The sequence below is a fragment of the Penaeus vannamei genome, chromosome 13, assembly GCF_042767895.1.
Source record: "Penaeus vannamei isolate JL-2024 chromosome 13, ASM4276789v1, whole genome shotgun sequence".
Taxonomy (NCBI): domain Eukaryota; kingdom Metazoa; phylum Arthropoda; class Malacostraca; order Decapoda; family Penaeidae; genus Penaeus; species Penaeus vannamei.
The window spans coordinates 34,703,991-34,721,490 of NC_091561.1; the positions used below are offsets into that span (position 1 = coordinate 34,703,991).

Below are 17,500 nucleotides of genomic sequence, written 5' to 3' on the forward strand. Positions count from 1 at the left end.
AACTAAAATATAGTAAAAATATAGAAAATATTAACATATTTGGGTTATTGTATTGCTGATGGTTATGATAATGTCTGTAACATAATAACAGCTAAATATTTATACCATTAATATTAACGGAAGCTGTGTTAGCGATAGCATTGAGTGCCCATGCCAATTGAAAAGCAACTACAACTTTAATGGGAAAGAACACGTACTATAAAGATAACAGTAACAGATAACATTCCTCGCTTTAGACTTAACAAATGGTGTTCCGGGAAGCCAAGCTCAACGATATCTAATTACATCTCACTCAAAAATGGAAATAGAAATGGCCTGTTATGGTGCCTTAGGACTAACAAACTGGGAAGCCGTGTGTTGCTGGTAAATATTAATCGGTATTGTTGATAACTTACTTTCTTTTAAGTCAATGGTTTTATTATGAGTTTTTTTTCCCTTTTGTTGGATATTTTAGCATATTCGTTACGGTAATAATGATCGTAATTACTGTAATGATAGGGGTTATGACGTTGCTGTTGTTAATGATCATAATTGCGATCATGCTGATATGGATATTAATGGTGTGGTACTGGAGATACATTTTGATAATTTCGTTGATTAATGGTAATAGAAGGGTTTTGTACTTTATGAGTTTATTACAGTATTTGTATTTTGTCTACGTGTCTCTGTCTCTGTCTGTCTAGATTTCTCTCTCTGTCTTTTTTGCGGAAATGTCTTTCGCTCTCTCTTTCTATGTCTCTCTATGTCTCTCTCTCTCTCTCTCTCTCTCTCTCTCTCTCTCTCTCTCTCTCTCTCTCTCTCTCTCTCTCTCTCTCTCTCTCTCTCTCTCTCTCTCTCTCTCTCTCTCTCTCTCTCTCTCTCTCTCTCTCTCCTCCTCGCATCTCCTCCTTATCTTCGCCATCCTGTTGTTCATCGATTATTGCTTTTCCTGTATTTACATCATTTACCATTTCTTCTCAGTCCTTTCCTTCGCCTAATTGTTCCTTCTCTGAGCTCTCTTGTCCGTTCTTTCCTTTCCCTAAATTTACTTTCCACAATAAGGAGTGTGTTTGTGGCAAAATGAGAAAAGGAAGGAGGGAGATAGATAGAGGGAGCGGGAGTGAGAGGGGGAGAGGGAGGATGAATGAAGTGAGAGTCCCCCTCAAAGTAATTTCAGAGTAATATCAGAGAGAGAGAGAGAGAGAGAGAGAGAGAGAGAGAGAGAGAGAGAGAGGGTGGGGGAGAAAAAAAGAAACAGACCAGGAAAATTAGAAAAAGAGAAGGAGGGATCAGTGATAAAGTTTTCAACCCAGATCAGAAAGTAAAAAAGAAGATAAAAATAAAAAGAAAGTAAAGAGGGAAAATAGAGACAGAGAGACAATTCGGTATCACGAGTCCTCCTCTGTGTACCCCCCCCCCCCATAGTCTCCGAGACGGAAGGCCCAGGGTTGAGAGAATGGGAGTGGTTGTTTGAGGAAGGCTTTAATATCGGCGTATTGTAACCTTCCTCCCTCCTTCCCCTTCTCTCTTCCCCCTCCTCTCCTCCCCCTCCTTCCTCTCCTCTCCACCCCCTCCCTATTATCCTCCTTCCCCTCCTTCCCCCTCCCCTCCTCTCCTCCCCCTCCTTCCCCCCTCCCTCCTTTCCTTCCCCCCCCTCCCCCTCTCTCTCCTACTCTCCTCCCCCTCCATCCCCTCAGTTCCTCCCTCATCCCCTTCCTCTCCTCCCCCTCCATCCCCTCCCCTCTCCTCCCCCTCCATCCCCCTCTCCTCCTCCCCTTCCTTCTCCCCTCTCCTCCCCCTCCTTCTCCCCCCTCTCCTCCCCCTCCTTCTCCTACCTCTCCTCCCCCTCCTTCCATCCTCTCCTCCGCTCCCCTCGTTTTTTGTGAAAGGGTTCCTCTGACAAGCTCTTTCGGATGTTCTGATGGACTGTTTTCGCCGCATCCCCCTCCCCCTCCCTCTCCCTCTCTCTCTCTCTCTCTCTCTCTCTCTCTCTCTCTCTCTCTCTCTCTCTCTCTCTCTCTCTCTCTCTCTCTCTCTCTCTCTCTCTCTCTCTCTCTCTCTCTCTCTCTCCACCCTATATATATATATATATATATATATATATATATATATATATATATATATATATATATATATATATATATATATTTATATATCACTCTCGCTCTCTCTATATATATCACTCTCGCTCTCTCTCTCAATCACTCTCGCTCTCTCTCTCTCTCTCTATCACTCTCGCTCTCTCTCTCTCTCTCTATCACTCTCGCTCTCTCTCTCTCTCTCTATCACTCTCGCTCTCTCTCTCCCTCTCTATCACTCTCGCTCTCTCTCTCTCTCTCTATCACTCTCGCTCTCTCTATATATATATCACTCTCTTTCTCTATCATTCTCGCTCTCTCTCTCTATCATTCTCGCTCTCTCTCTCTATCACTCTCGCTCTCTCTCTCTATCACTCTCGCTCTCTCTCTTTCTATCACTCTCGCTCTCTCTCTCTATCACTCTCGCTTTCTCTCTCTATCACTCTCGCTTTCTCTCTGTCTTCTCTTTTCCTTGCTCCCGGTCTCCCCACCCTTTCTCTCTTTTTTCTGCGCAGAGAGAGCTTTGTTTTGTGGCGGTTCTTTGGTTATTTGCCTTTTAACCAGTGATTGCGTCTGAATCTGGATATAGATTTTATTTCATGCGTATGCTGTGATTAGTATTATCGGTCTCTCTTCCTGGAATTATTTTTTGTAATTAAAAGACGTGTTAAAATCTCTATACATTGCGTTATATGAAAAGCTGGTTTTTACTTTTTTTCTTTGTTTTTGTTTTGGCAAGTTGGCGCGCGGAAAAGCCGTTGCGTGTTCCGTTCCTGAAATTTAAATTCTTGAAACCACTTGCATTCTCTTTTCTTTCCTTTGACATGTTGGACGGCTGTCAAACTTCGGACGGAATTAGGACAAGCGTTTGCATTTTTATCAGGATTTCGAAACTACTTGGTAACTGATAAGCTGTGCTGAATTGCGCAACATGGAATCTGATTGCTTATTGTTGTAGTCATTAGTGACGTCGATAAAATCCGACGATTTTTCCCTCGTCAGGCATCTTTTCCAGATACTTACTGGCTGGACAGTTTTTAACTTCTTTTGTGTGTGTGTGTGTGTGTGTGCGTGTGCGTGTGCGTGTGCGTGTGCGTGTGCGTGTGCGTGTGCGTGTGCGTGTGCGTGTGCGTGTGTGTGCGTGCGAACGCATGTGTGTAGAATAGATACTTTTATGAAAGGAACTGTACTGAGAGAGAAAAAAATTCCCGTAATAATCTTGGAAGAATGTCAGAAGAGCGTGGGCTTGATGCAGCTACCTGAGATTGATTTCGAGACGCATTTCCTCGTCACCTGCGCCCCCGCCATCTCCCGCCGGCCCCCGTGGCACGCTCCCCTTATTTTGCGAGAGTAATGGATTGCTCTCTGGCATTATGATCATTTGCATCTCGCGGTGCGGGGCCGAGTAGAGGCTACAGTTGCGCAGGCCGGTAGAGTTTAACGTATAGATTTTCCCCGCGATCTCGACACTACCAGCTTCAGCCGGTTATTTCCTGACGTGGTATGGCCTGGGTTTCCCCCCCTGCCCGCCTCGCTTCCCGGCCGCCCATGTACTTCTCGGCTGAAGTCTCCCTCGCTCTCTCCCGGTGAGGGTATCCAGGCGGATTTTTTATGTACCGAGTACATATCTTTCCTCATTCGGAAATGACTGCGCTGCTTTTGCTGATGCGGGTTTCAGTGTTTCACGAGTAAGCATTTTTTTCGCTTTATTTTCTTCTTGAATAATACTCTTTAGGGTTCACTCTGGGTGGATGTCTGTTAAACACCGAAGCATCACCGGTACATTGGACAGACAGATCGTAGACATTTGACATTTCTTTACGAGACAAAAACAACTGTGCATTGTCTCCAAGTCTTTTATTCGTTTGCTCGATGTTGCTGCTTTTTGTTCTAAACTCACTGGGGATTTAATGTCGACCCGAGGCCGTCTTGACAACAGCAGAAGATCCCCGCGGACGGAGCGGAGACGGCGGCGGTGGTGGTGATGGGAGGCCTGGCAACGGTCGCACGTTTTTACGGAACTCGAGGAGAAATCGGCCTGTTCGAGGAGGCCACTCCGTCGACCTTTTGGATTGGGATGAAGCAGCGTATGAAAGGGAAGGATCATAAGGTTAATCGGTTGACTTAGGTAATGTAGGAATTGCTGGGACTGAGGACATCCACCACCGGTTGAACAAAAAGGTGTAAGGGCTAGTAGGTGAACGGGGGAGCTATGGGTGGTGGAGAGACTGCATGACAACCATTTCCAGCTGTGACCATTTAACTTTTTTTTGGCTTGCTTACACATTTAGAACTAAGTACGGGCTTTTTAACGATATGACGTGAAAGATAAAATATATAGCATTGATAATTCAGGTTATTCAAAAAAGATAAATTATAATGGCTTGCCAAAACTTGAATGTTCGTAAATTAAACACACCCACAAAGGATAGCACATGAGAATTCGAGAGCGAACAAAGCCGCCCACCCACACGGACCTGCGGATACCAGCCAGGGTCAAAAATCCCCCCTACATCAGCGCCAACACAATGGCTCTCACGAGGCGAGGGCGGGGGCGGCGGGATGGAAGGAGGGCTGGACAGCCTTTTCTCAGGGCATTGTAGGGTTGATGTGCGGAGACGGGGAGGATAGGAAGGCAGGCGGGGAAGAGCGTTGGGAAGAGCCGTGATTATAGCTTTTTTCACACTGAAAGTATTGTTAACTTCTACGTTGCATGCAAAGGAATCATACAGGTGCATTAGCATGCGCATTCACGCACGCACACAGACATGCACATTTATTGGGAAAAACAGGCATGCACGCACATATGCAAGCGTGCCCCACTCACAGTCACAGCCACAGTTACTCACACTCAAACTCAAACAAACTTTTAAACTCGGAGAAAAAAATCAAGCAGCGCGCACGGACGAACGAACGATTGTCAAGATTTTTCCTGTTTATTTAAACCAACATATTTTCTTTCTCCTTTTCCTTTCCTCTCTTCATTCTTTTAGGATAGGCAGCCCCATCTCGACCGAGTAAACAGGCCTGTGGCAACTGACAGCTCTCATTAGCGTCAGAAAAACACGCTCTTTTCCCGAAGGTTGAATATCGGCGAGACACAAAAGGAAAAAAAAGGAATATTTCATATATGATTTCTAATCTTTAAGCTACAAATTGATTTTTAAAAAGTGAATATAAAATACAAATGTAAAAAGAAATGTTTCATCTAAATGTATTATAGAAAAAAGAAGTTAGAAAAGAGAGCATTCATTCAGCGGCGAACAGTCCCGCAGAGCAAGATAAACACCAGCAGAGTGTTCTTCGGCAGAACAGGAAAACACGTTAGTCAGCTGTGCGGGTTCCCGAGCACCCCCCCCCCCCCCCCGATGATGGAATGAAGCGGAAAACAATAAAAGGTTGCTTGATTCACTACACATTCTTCGCTGGGACTCCCACCGGCTCGGCGGCGTACGGGAGGTCAGGGGTGGTGGTGGTTGCCGGGTTCAGTTGAGGACGAGGGGTTGTGTGCAGGGCGTCTGGAATATTGTTGTTGATTTTCTTTGTGATTGTTGTTGTTGTTACTGCTATGATTTTAGTTGGAATGATGATTATAATTATATTATGATGGTATTTATAATCAGTTATGAGCATAATTATAATTAGAGTTATGATAATAATAACTATGATAGGTATCATTATTGCTATTATATCGTTATTACTATTATTGTTATTGTTAATGTCATTATTCTTGCTGTTATTATTATTATTATTGTTTGTGTTATTGTTATAGTTATAGTTATTGTTATTATTATTACTATTATTATCATCATTATCGTTGTTATTGGTATCTTAATCATAATTATCATTAATTATTAATTATTAGTATATATAATTGCCCACTAAATGAAGAAGGATGTAGATGTTCGTTTTCATTTTGTAATATTACGACAGAGTTACCTTGAGCAATTTATAAAGCATAACACTGACCAAGAAATTATACATATATAATTTTACATTATTCTCAAGGGCATCACAATGCACTATTGATTCCTCGACATGAGCACGAAGGCGAGTGATCAGGGAAGAAGTGCTGCTGTTTTCGTAAGCTACTTATGCAAAGAGCAATTAAGTTTGGAAAAAAAATGATGGTGTGCGATCATGGTATCGGGGGTCAGGCAGCTGGCGGAGGTCACGTTGCCCGGTGACAGGGATGGCGCTTGTCAGTTCGGATGGCCCGGTCAATAGTTTTGTTTTATTTATTTATTTTTGTATTTTTTTGGGGGGAAAGGGGGAGTTATATTTTTTTCAATTTAGTTCATGGTCTCTCTCAATATCTGTCTTTTTATGTTTCTGTCTCTCATTTTATCCTTCTCCCTTTCTCTCTTTCTCTCTCTCTCTCTCTCTCTCTCTCTCTCTCTCTCTCTCTCTCTCTCTCTCTCTCTCTCTCTCTCTCTCTCTCTCTCTCTGTCTCTCTCTCTCTCTCTCTCTCTCTCTCTCGTTTTCTCTTGATCGCAATCATTTTCTAAGCATTTAAAATTAACTGTAACGAGTGAGAAAAAGAGAGCCGCTTGTAATTACAAATGACACACTTAATGAGGACAATTGGAAGGGACTTGTACATTTGGATTAATTAGCAGATTTTACTGAAAGGGAGTGTGTAGTGTAGTAATAATATTGAATGGTATCACCCGTATCGCAATGGCATTCATCGTGGGGGTGCTAAGTGTAATAATAAAACATTGCGAGGAAAATGATGTTTATGCTCGCAAAATGCAGCGGCCAAGATCGCATAGATAGCCCTCCATTGACGCAGAAGATGCCCCGGCAGCTTGGTATCTCCTCGCAATGCAAAAAAGAAAAAAGAAAAATGAAATTGTTATCTCCGTGATTTTTTTCTCTCTCTTCTCTTACGCGCGCCACTTCCTCTCATCTTCACCTCCGTTCCTCTCACTTTCTGCATCACTTTCCAGGTTGTGTCGCGGTTCTGTGGTGCAGTGGCTGGGTCGAGGAAGGTTAGGGGAGGAAGGACAATGTGAATAAAGCAAGGAGAAGGGAAATATTGGAAAGGGGGTGATTTTTTCCCTTCCGGGTGGCGAGGGAAAAAGGACAAGCTCTCTATGTTTTATGTTTTTTTTTCGCTTGCTTGATGTTTTTTCTATACTTTTAAACTGTTTTTGGGCTGTTGTTTTTGTTTTAAAACTCAAGATATTTCTAACGTTTAAAGTTTCTATCGCATCGCTGTTTTCCTCTTTTCTTTATGGGGCTGCGCGATTTATATATTTGTTTGGTAATTTTTGTGTTTAGATATGCACTCTTTATTTTCTTCGTTTTCTTTGTTACTTGTCCTTTACCCTTTGTCTTTGTGCCGGCAATAATTACACCGTCGTGACTGTAATTTTCTTTTTCTTTTTTTTCTTTCTCTTTGTCCTTTTACATCTCTTCTGTCATATTATGGTTGCAGTTGTATTTTATTTCTCTTTCTGTTTACTTCCCTTCTTTCGCGTGTCATCACTGCAGCCTGTTATTGCCATTTTTTTTATCCTGTTCTCCCTCTCTTCCCTCTTCCACTCGTCTAACTTTGCGGATTCGTCATCCCAGCTGGACAGTCTCATCGCCTTAATTTTGTTATTCTCTCTTTCTTCTCATGCTTTATCTCCCTTCCCTTTCCTTCACCCGCAGCTATTTCCAGCGTCATTGTCCTGTTTTTGATAAAGAAACATTTGTGATTGCAATCTTGTTTGTATATATATATATATATATATATATATATATATATATATATATATATATGTGTGTGTGTGTGTGTGTGTGTGTGTGTGTGTGTGTGTGTGTGTGTGTGTGTGTGTGTGTGTGTGTGTGTGTGTGCGTGTGTGTGTGTGTGTGTGTGTGTGTGTGTGTGTGTGTGTGTGTGTGTGTGTGTGTGTGTGTGTGTGTGTGTGTGTGTGTGTGTGTGTATAATGTATATATTTTCGCTGTTATTGTTTTGCGCTATTCCTCCTTCCTTTTCTTTTACTGCTCCTCTTTAGTTTCTATTCTTCTTCTTCCTTCTCTTCCTCCTCCTTCTCTTCCTCTTCCTCTTCCTTTTCTTTTACTGCTCCTCTTTAGTTTCTATTCTTCTTCTTCCTTCTCTTCCTCCTCCTTCTCTTCCTCTTCCTCTTCCTCCTCTTCGTCCTCCAATTCCTATTTCAGTTCCTATTCCTGTTACTATTTTTTTCCTATCCCTCTTTTTTCCGTTTTGATTATCCCAGTGTTCATTGTTTCTCAAACACGCTTACTCTTCTGAAGCCTCATTGATTTCTCTCCAGATCTTTTCTTGCAGCTGAAAAGTAAGTTTTACCTTTGCACTTTTTGTTTATGTAAAACGCGAGCCTCCCTTTTATTATTTTCAGTGCCTTCTCGCTTTCTCTTCTCATCGTTCTCTTTCTATTTTTTTCTCTCTTCTCTGTTAATTACATTCATTTTATTCTCTTTTCGTCCGTTCTTCTCTAATCTTTCTGTCTTGTTATCATTGTTATGGTTGTTGATGGCCGCTGCATGCATCATTCTTTCCTTTTCTCCATCCCTGTCACTTTTTCTCTTTCTGCCTGCCTCCTTATATACCTACCTACCTACGTACATACGTATGTACGTACGGACGTACCTACCTACCTATCGACTCTACCCGGCCTCTTCCTCTCCCTCTCCATCCCCCTCCCATTCATACTCCCTCCCTCTCCCTCTATCTATATCCCTCTCCCTCTCTCGCTCTCTCTTTTTCTCTCTTATGTAGAGAGTAATCCCTCCAAGTATGCAGTGCACAATCGTAAAGTAATTTCTGAATTCCCGAGGCATATTTCGCCCGAATGCCGGAAACCGCGATTTGCATATGAAGAGGAAGATGAGAAGAAGAGTCCTGAGTGTATGTGCAGATTGCCGATTATGATCAGAGGCAAAGACCTTATCGCTCCAGAGAGGGGACGCGTTTTGATTGGCATTAATTTTGATGCGTAGATTTGTTGGTTAGGATTTGTTTTGTTTATACACGTGGGCACACGCATGCACGCACGCGCACACGCACTCACACGCAAGTACACACGCACGCATACACACACACACGCACGTACACACGCACACGCACGTACACACGCACACGCACACGCACATGCACGTACACACGCACACGCACGCAAGCAGACACACTCACTGTAATATAGGGAATTAAAGTAAATATCAACTTAAGATTTATGATAATTAATCGATTATATATATAGAGAGAGAGGAAGAGAGTAAGACAGACAGAGAGACATTTATAATATCGTAAATCTAAACGTCATTGCTATATACATCCTCAGGCTGAGGCTCAGGCTGTGTTGTATTTGCAGATATTGTTCGTAATTAACATTGTATCTCTTCTTGATTTCTATTAAAGGGATCTCATTGCTTCCATTGATTAAGCTGCTGCATGGATGCTACGCTCTCGTGGGTATTATCAATGGGTTTTATCGAACTAAACAGTAAATGGTAAATAGTTTAAAGGAGTATACACACTATATTTGCGATGGAAAGACGATGAGGGTGAATTTAGCGAACGATCAGGGGGGGAAATGAGTCTTAAATATAGCTAAAAAAAATATATCTTAAACACTTCGTCACACTAGTCGACCGGAAATGCGAAACACCCGTCTCGTATCCCGCCCGTGATTCCTGATCCGGAGGCTTCCCGCCCAATCCGATGCGGCCAGAAGTCTCCTCCCTTGCACGCGGGCGTCGGAACAGCCAGATTTAGCTTCCCCGACAAAAGGAGGAACATGTGGCTTGAACAGAGATAAGTGTGCCATTGAGCCCGGCGCAGAACGACGGGCGGCGGGAATGATTTTATCAATAGCGTGACAAAGGGTAGGCGGGGAGGACGCGGGCCGGGCTTGGGTCTCGGTTGAATCAGCTGGCGTTTGGTTTGAGGTTGCGGCTTGTCTTTGTGCGTCTGGCGCTTCGGCGGGAAATGTCTGGAAGCGCGTTTTCGTTTCGAGCTGTGATGGTATTTTTGGGTGTGTGTAAAGCGCTTTGGTATATTTATTGTGTATTTATGTGCGCCTTGGATTTGTGTTCCAGTTGTGTTTTTTTGTTTTGCATTGTATGACCTTTTTTGTTATTAGGGGCATGTATGTATATTGTTCGATGTATAAAGACGCCATATAAAGAAATTGACCTTTGGGAATAGGGCCGAAGTGTTAAACGAGGTAAACTGAGAATAAACTATTGCCGTACAGACGATATGCAAATAGAAAATGCAACATTTGGGAATATTATTTATCTCCCAGAAAATGTTATTTGGTGCACTTGTTTTCGATCTAAACTTTTGTTTTTGAATAACGGTCTTCTCAACGGTCAGGGTTAAAATGCAAATGATGTTTTATTTATTCTATGTCTTTCCCCACAGTGTTAGTGATCGCCTCTCTTTTTTTCTTACAGATGAGCTAGGATGAAGAGAGTGGCTGTGCATATACGTAAAGATGGTGAGTGCAATGCTTTTGTTTTGATCTTCGATATATGCTGTTTGCTTTCACTCTTTCGACCTCGCCCATTTTCCCTTAACGATTCAGCCATTCCTCTTGTATCTTATATACGTGATTTATCGCAGTTTGTATCGAAGGCCTTTCCGTGACTCTTTTCAGCCCTCCTCTAACCTCCCCTTCCCCCCGTCCCTTCATATGACCCCTTTGTGCAACATCACTTTGGTCTCTCTGTTGCAGCGTCTTTGTGCTCATCGTTCTGATACTCGTGATCTGCTATTGGGAGACTCTGCGACAAGGATGACGAGTGTGTTCTTTCCCATTCACTCTCCAAGCCGTGAGAATGATAGTAATAAATTGCTTGTTCATCTAAGCGCCAGAAATTTATAAACAAGATTAATGATACCCCTACCCCCCCTTGCATGCCTCCTGCGTTCATCCTCCCACCCTCCCTATCTCCCTCACACTCCTTCCCCACCTTCCTCCTCCTTTCTACTCTTTCTTCCTCCTTCCTCCTCCCTCCTCCTGAAGCCTTCCTCTTCTCTCTTTCCTCCCTCCTCCTTAGTCCTTCCTCTTCCCTCCTTAATCCTTGCTCTTCCCTACTTAATCCTTGCTCTTCCCTCCTCCCTTCTCCTTAATCCTTGCTCTTCCCTCCTCCCTTCTCCTTAATCCTTCCTCTTCCCTCCTCCCTCCTCCTTAATCCTTCCTCTTCCCTCCTCCCTCCTCCTTAATCCTTCCTCTTCCCTCCTCCCTTCTCCTTAATCCTTCCTCTTCCCTCCTTAATCCTTCCTCTTCCCTCCTTGCTCCTTCCTCTTCCCTCCTTCCTCCGACCTCTTTAATCCTTCCTCTTCCCTCCTTCATCCTCCTTTCTCCTTCTTACTTCTTCCTACCTCCCAAGGGAAATATGAGGCTTAGCACATGATGGAGCCGCCGTCGGCCGTTCGCCTCGCCCGTACCTGCCGAGGACGCCCACGGGGAGGCGGACCCACTCACCTGTAACGACATCCGGGCAATTGAAGAATCACTTAACTTCTAATAGGTCTGGTCTGCCGCCGTCCCTTCGACGCGGTGGAGTCATTTGGATAGGAAGGAAAGGACAGCGGGTTGGATTGGATAGATAGGAGGACGAAGAATGTTGGGTGGAGTGCTTGACGATCGCTTTGTGGGTATTTTTTTTACGTGTTTGGTTTCGTGTTTTGGTGTGTGCGGCGTGTTTCGTATTGCTTTTGAATCAGCCTGTCACTTCATCGCGTATTTGTTATAGAGTAAACAGCTTTTCACTTCTTGACGTAGGTAGTTTTGTATGATTCTTCGGAGGTTTGCGTGGTCCTCTATTTGAAATCAGACGTTTTCATTCGACAGATTTTCTCGGACATGACGAGAATTTTGGGAAGCCATCGGTGCCATTCCGAGAACCGTTATAATGGGCCATTTGTATTCCCAGCGGTTTTTAGACGCTGTGCGACACATGGCCGGTGACACGCTAAGGAGAACGAAATTTGTCTTCTTCGTGCGCGCATATTATTATTTCCCTTGTGATGTTGATGGTGATGATGATCGTTGTCGTCGGTGGCATCGGCAACGTCGTCGTCGTCATCATCATTATCATCATCGTCATCGTCATCATCATTATAATCATTGTCATTCATCACAGCAGCAGCAGCAGTATCGTTATCGTCATCGCCATTGTCATTGTTATCATCATCATCATCATCATCATCATTGTCATTCATCACAGAAGCAGCAGCAGCATCGTTATCGTCATCGCCATCGTCATTGTTATCATCATCATCATCATCATCATCATTGTCATTCATCACAGTAGCAGCAGCAGCATCGTTATCGTCATCGCCATCGTCATTGTTGTTATCATCATTATCATCATCATCATCATCAACATCATTAAGTACCACCGCTATCACCAAGAGTCACCATCCCCACCACCACTCCCTCCTGCAGTACCATCCCCACCATGATCATCAAACATCGCCATCACCATAATCGCTCATTTCCAATTCCCGTGAAATCGCTTCGCCAGCCCCTTCTTGGCGGGCGTGAGAGCCAAAAGTCGAGCGAAGAATTCCGTGCGAACTTTGTCCATTAAGATCTTACGATGGTGCTTCTTTGTCTTAGTTAAGTTGTGCGGTGATCTTGTGCCTTCCCCTCCCTCCCCCCCTTCACCCCCTCCCCTTCCCTCCTCTTCCCCCCTCCTTCCCTTCCCTCCTCTTCCCCCTTCCACCTCTACCTCATCCCCCTCCCACCCCCCTTCCCTTCCTCCGAGCCCTCCCTCCTCTCCCCTCCTCCTCTTCCTCCGCCCTCTCCCTCCCCTATCCCCCCCTCCACCCACTACGCCCATCCCCCCCTTCTTTGTTCCGCCCTCGTGCATGAGAGCCCTTAAGAGTGGGAAAATATTAGATGGTGGAGTAGGATGAGTGGAGGTGGAGGGTGGGGGGTGAATGTTTAACTAGAAGTGGGGAAAAAAGAGATAAGTTTAGGCCTATAGCGAAAGAACCGGACAGTGAATGATTTTTTTTTTCCTACATGAGATTGTGTGTTCGTGAATCTCATCTGCCTTATTTTTCCTACTTCTGTGTTAAGCCATTATGATTCTTTTCGGTGGGTCTATTTTATGAAAAGGAGGAAAGAAGAGAATGAGGAAATGTTCAGCCAGGAGGAGAGGCGGGTGGAAAGGAGAGGAGAAGAGAGGAGAAAGAGGAAGAGGAGGAAGAGGAAGCAGCTGTGCGGAGGACAAAAGGTCGGAAGACGAAGCGGAGGCGGTGTGTTCGAAGTGTCTGGGCGAGGTCACGTGATCTCACAGAAGGCCTAGGCGGGAGGAGGGAGAAAGGGGGAAGGGGAGGAGGAGGGTATGAAAGGGAAAGAGGAAGGAGGGTATGAAAGGAAAAGGGGAGAGGGGGTATGAAAGAGAAAGGGGAGGAGAGAAGATATAAAAAGAAAAGAGGGGGAGGTATAAAGGTGGAAGACGAAGGAGGGTATGCAGAGGAAGGAGGAGGGAGAATAAGAAAGGAAAAGGGGAGAGTAGGTATGGAAGGGGAGGAAGAGGGTACGAAAGGGGAGGAGGAGGGTATGAAAGGGAAGGGGGAGGGATGGTATGAAAAGAAAGGGGGGGGGAGGTATGAGGGGGAAGGGGTGTGGAAAGGGTATGATGGAGGATAGGGAGGGGGAAGGGGTAGGGGGAAGTATGAAAGGGAAAGGAAGGTGGAGGGTATGAGGTGGCGAATGCAAGAAGAGGTAGAGTAAGGAAAAGAGGGACGAGAGGATGAAGAATAATTGAGTAGGGGATAGGAAAGGAGAGGGAGCAGCAGCAGCAGGAGGAGGAGGAAAAAGAGGAAGAGGAAGAAAAATAAGTAAGAAAGAGGGAGAGGAGGAGAAAATGAATAGGAGAAGAGGAGAGAAACGAAGGTGGGTTGGGGATGGCACGAGAGAACATCGGAGAGAAGCAGAGATGCAGGAGATAGACGTACCATGGATAGGAATGACGAGTCGGCAAATTCGTAAGGGATCGCGCTATTTCATTTCAGCATTATACCACGGATATAAAATATAACACAGATAGATAATCCAATTCTCCAGGCGAGATAAAATGATCACGCAGAACCTTTGTGCCTACGCGAGCTGGCCTCTCTAGCCGTTTAGTATGAGAATGGTAGTGAAGTGTGGGTTCAGTAAACCGTAGATTTGTGAAATCCGATTTGGATATGTAAAAATGGGTTTCGGATTTCAAAATGGAAAGCTCTATATAACGTTTTAATCGAATAAGAGTAAAAGTACGAATTTTGATCACGGAATACAAGATTCTTTGAAGTGATCCCGAGATAAAACGGAACCATTTAGAAGAGATAGTCGGGGGGGGGGGGGGGCGTCGTTTCGCCCAGCGTCTACCACTTAAACTGTTTATGCCGTTACTCATGTTCAGTATGAATGAGCGCGCGAACACGGACGCCGAAGTTGTTAGAGGATCGCTTACGCACCGTCGGTTGAGTGGATCACAGGCGTAAGGGCGAGGAATCGGCATTGGCCTTGCTTTTCCACAACTTAATTAAATATGATTCATTATATATATATATATATATATATATATATATATATATATATATATATATATATATGTGTGTGTGTGTGTGTGTGTGTGTGTGTTTGTGTGTGTGTGTGTGTGTGTGTGTGTGTTTTTCTATTTGGGCGTATATATGTATGTATAGCTATGATATTTATATTTGTGTATATATGTATATATATATATATATATATATATATATATATATATATATATATGTGTGTGTGTGTGTGTGTGTGTGTGTGTGTGTGTGTGTGTGTGTGTGTGCGTGTCTTTGTGTGTGTGTACACATATGTATGTTTGTATGTTTGTATGTTTGTATGTTTGTATGTTTGTATGTATGTATATATGTATATATGTATATATGTATATATGTATATATGTATATATGTATATATGTATATATGTATATATGTATATATGTATATATTTATATATGTATATATGTATATATGTATATATGTATATATGTATATATGTATATATGTATATATGTATATATGTATATATGTATATATGTATATATGTATATATATATATATATATATATATATATGTATGTATGTATGTATATATTTGATTCCCTTTCTCGTCTCTTCCTCCCCTCTCTCTTTTTGTTATGTATCAGTCCGTTTTCTTTGTTCCACCCTCCACCTCATTCCCCTTTTCTCCACTCTATTCCCGGAATCTCTCATCGGGTTTCATGCCGCATGGCCATGTTGGCGGGGTGGGTGGGTGGGGGGGTGACTCGTGCCGGATTTAGAGACGAACACCAGCCAGTGGCTCGCTGTGAGGACGTCCCGGGACTCAGGAGTGCTAATCCCGGATTCCCCTTAATGGAAAAGCAAGATATTGCCCCTCGTCTAGATCGTTTACAAGGCGCGTGACGTGTGGGTAAGCTCTTGTACCGTCCGCGGGAACTGACAGGTCGTTAAGGCAGCGCCGAGAATGTGAGTGATTTGCATGTGTGCGTCAGAGCGTGTCGGAAAATCTTTTTGATATCCCGAGTGAAGGACGGCCCATGAGAGAAATAGAGAGAGAGAAAAAAAAGCGCAGTCCTGCCTCACTTTCTTTTCTTTTCAACATTTAATGCTTTAGAATTTTGAAGAAAATTACATGATTCCCTTCCCAAGAGATATGGTTCTCACATTCCGGCCAAAATACCGCGTTCGTTTAATTGGCTGAGGATTACCAGATGTCATTGTCAAGTTCTGGAAAGCGTGAAATTACTCGGCCGGGATGTGCAAGGTACGTGCATTGAGTTAACCGCTTGCTGCCATCGACACTGGCGGGATGTTGTACGATTGATCCGCCTCCTGTCTGACTCACCGCAGCCGCTGACTCAGATGCTCTGCCCTTGCGGCGTGCACTTATCCATACACCTCCTAGTGGCTTGCTGCAAACACGTGGCTTGCTCTATTAACATGTCTGTTTGAGGGGGCATCGGGCGATCACCGTGTTCATTTGAGAGCACAGACACCCCACGCCAGCTGACCGGTGGCGCTGTCGTAAGCGCTTGCTGACGCGGGTCCTGGGTAGCTTCATCCCTGAGTCAGGTTTAGGATTCGCCCAATTTGACTGCAGATTTAGCCATGGGAAGAGACCTCGTAAAGAATGTAATCTTGGGCGGTTTGCTTCACGCCTGGCTCTTAGGATTACCGTTGGGTCAGTGGTATTTCCCGTTTATTATCTAGTTGATAGTGTAATCTTCACTTCGTCTTCCTCCTTATCTTTTCCCCCCTTCCTGTTCTTGTCTCTTCATCTTGTCCCGTTATTTTCTTCCGTTCTTCCTATTTTCAGTATTTTTCTCCCCTTCCTTTTAATTCTTCTAATTACATTCTCCTTTCCCTTCTTATCCTTCTCTTCGTCCTCCAACCCCTTTTCTTTTTTTGTTTCTCCTGAAAGAAAAACTATTTTCCTCCTTTCTTGCGTCTTGCACAATCCTGCGATGATTGCTCCGCTCAAACAAGCCTTTTCCCTCTGATTGCTGGTGTAAGTCGAAAGTCTTTGGCTTCTCAGACGTCGACGTGCACGAAGATCTTGCCAAATTAGTGCTTCAACTTCTTTTTTCGGTGGCATCTGTTTGTGTTTTTTTTTCGTCACTTTTCTCGTGATTTTTGTTTGCATTATTTCTTGTAGAAGGTGAGTATCTTGGTTTTTATTGATTTATTATTCCATTTAATTCGTTTATCGTATGTTTGAATGAGTAGCGCCCAAACATACAGTGTGTATAGCAGGTTCAGGTGACATACAGACATGGCCCGATTGTTAGGACCGAAATGCTAAAACCAGACAGGTTGACTTTTCGAATGGACTTGCCAAGTTTTTTTTTGTTTTCATACCGAACGTTTTGGATTTATGGAATCTTTCGGTTATTAAGAATCCTGGGAACGAACTGGGAACTTGGATGTGATTTACGGCAGGTTGTTATTTTCGATTCAGTCTCGTGCTAAAGTTAACTTTTATGGTGAAATTTCTGATAGCATTTTTCCATGCTGAATACGTTGACAAGTATGTAGTTGGATTGGTAGATAAATGTCTGTGTGTTTATGCATTTTCCTTCATTTTTTTGTTCCTTTTAGAATAATGCAGTGACTAGATGAAACGATTTAAGACACGTAAATAAGGTAGACATACACTCATATACTTTTCCTATCATGTTTAACATCGTGTGCGGTTTATGACTGGCTCGTGATATAGGGAAATTATATGCTGGAAAAGTCCATAATATGAAAAAAAAACAAAATCTAAGATTTCTTGTTCCAGCGGTTCTCCTTCTCATCCTCACAAGTCACCAGGGATCCCCGGAAGCTGCCTTTTATTCTGCCATATTCTCGCTGTTATCATTTCTTTCTCTCTCTTTTTCTTCGTCTGGCCATGATGTTCTTTTTTTATGACCC

General features: G+C 43.6%; 1 protein-coding gene across 1 annotated transcript in view; it reads left to right on the top strand.

Moving 5' to 3' along the window:
* The window catches only part of Trpm (transient receptor potential cation channel, subfamily M), a 189,886-nt gene that overhangs the window by 89,619 nt on the left and 82,767 nt on the right, over positions 1-17,500 (top strand). Inside the window, exon 2 of the mRNA XM_070128588.1 lies at positions 10,488-10,531. Coding sequence (XP_069984689.1) covers positions 10,529-10,531 — 3 coding nt within the window. The 5' untranslated portion in view covers positions 10,488-10,528. The remainder of the gene's footprint in view (positions 1-10,487; positions 10,532-17,500) is intronic.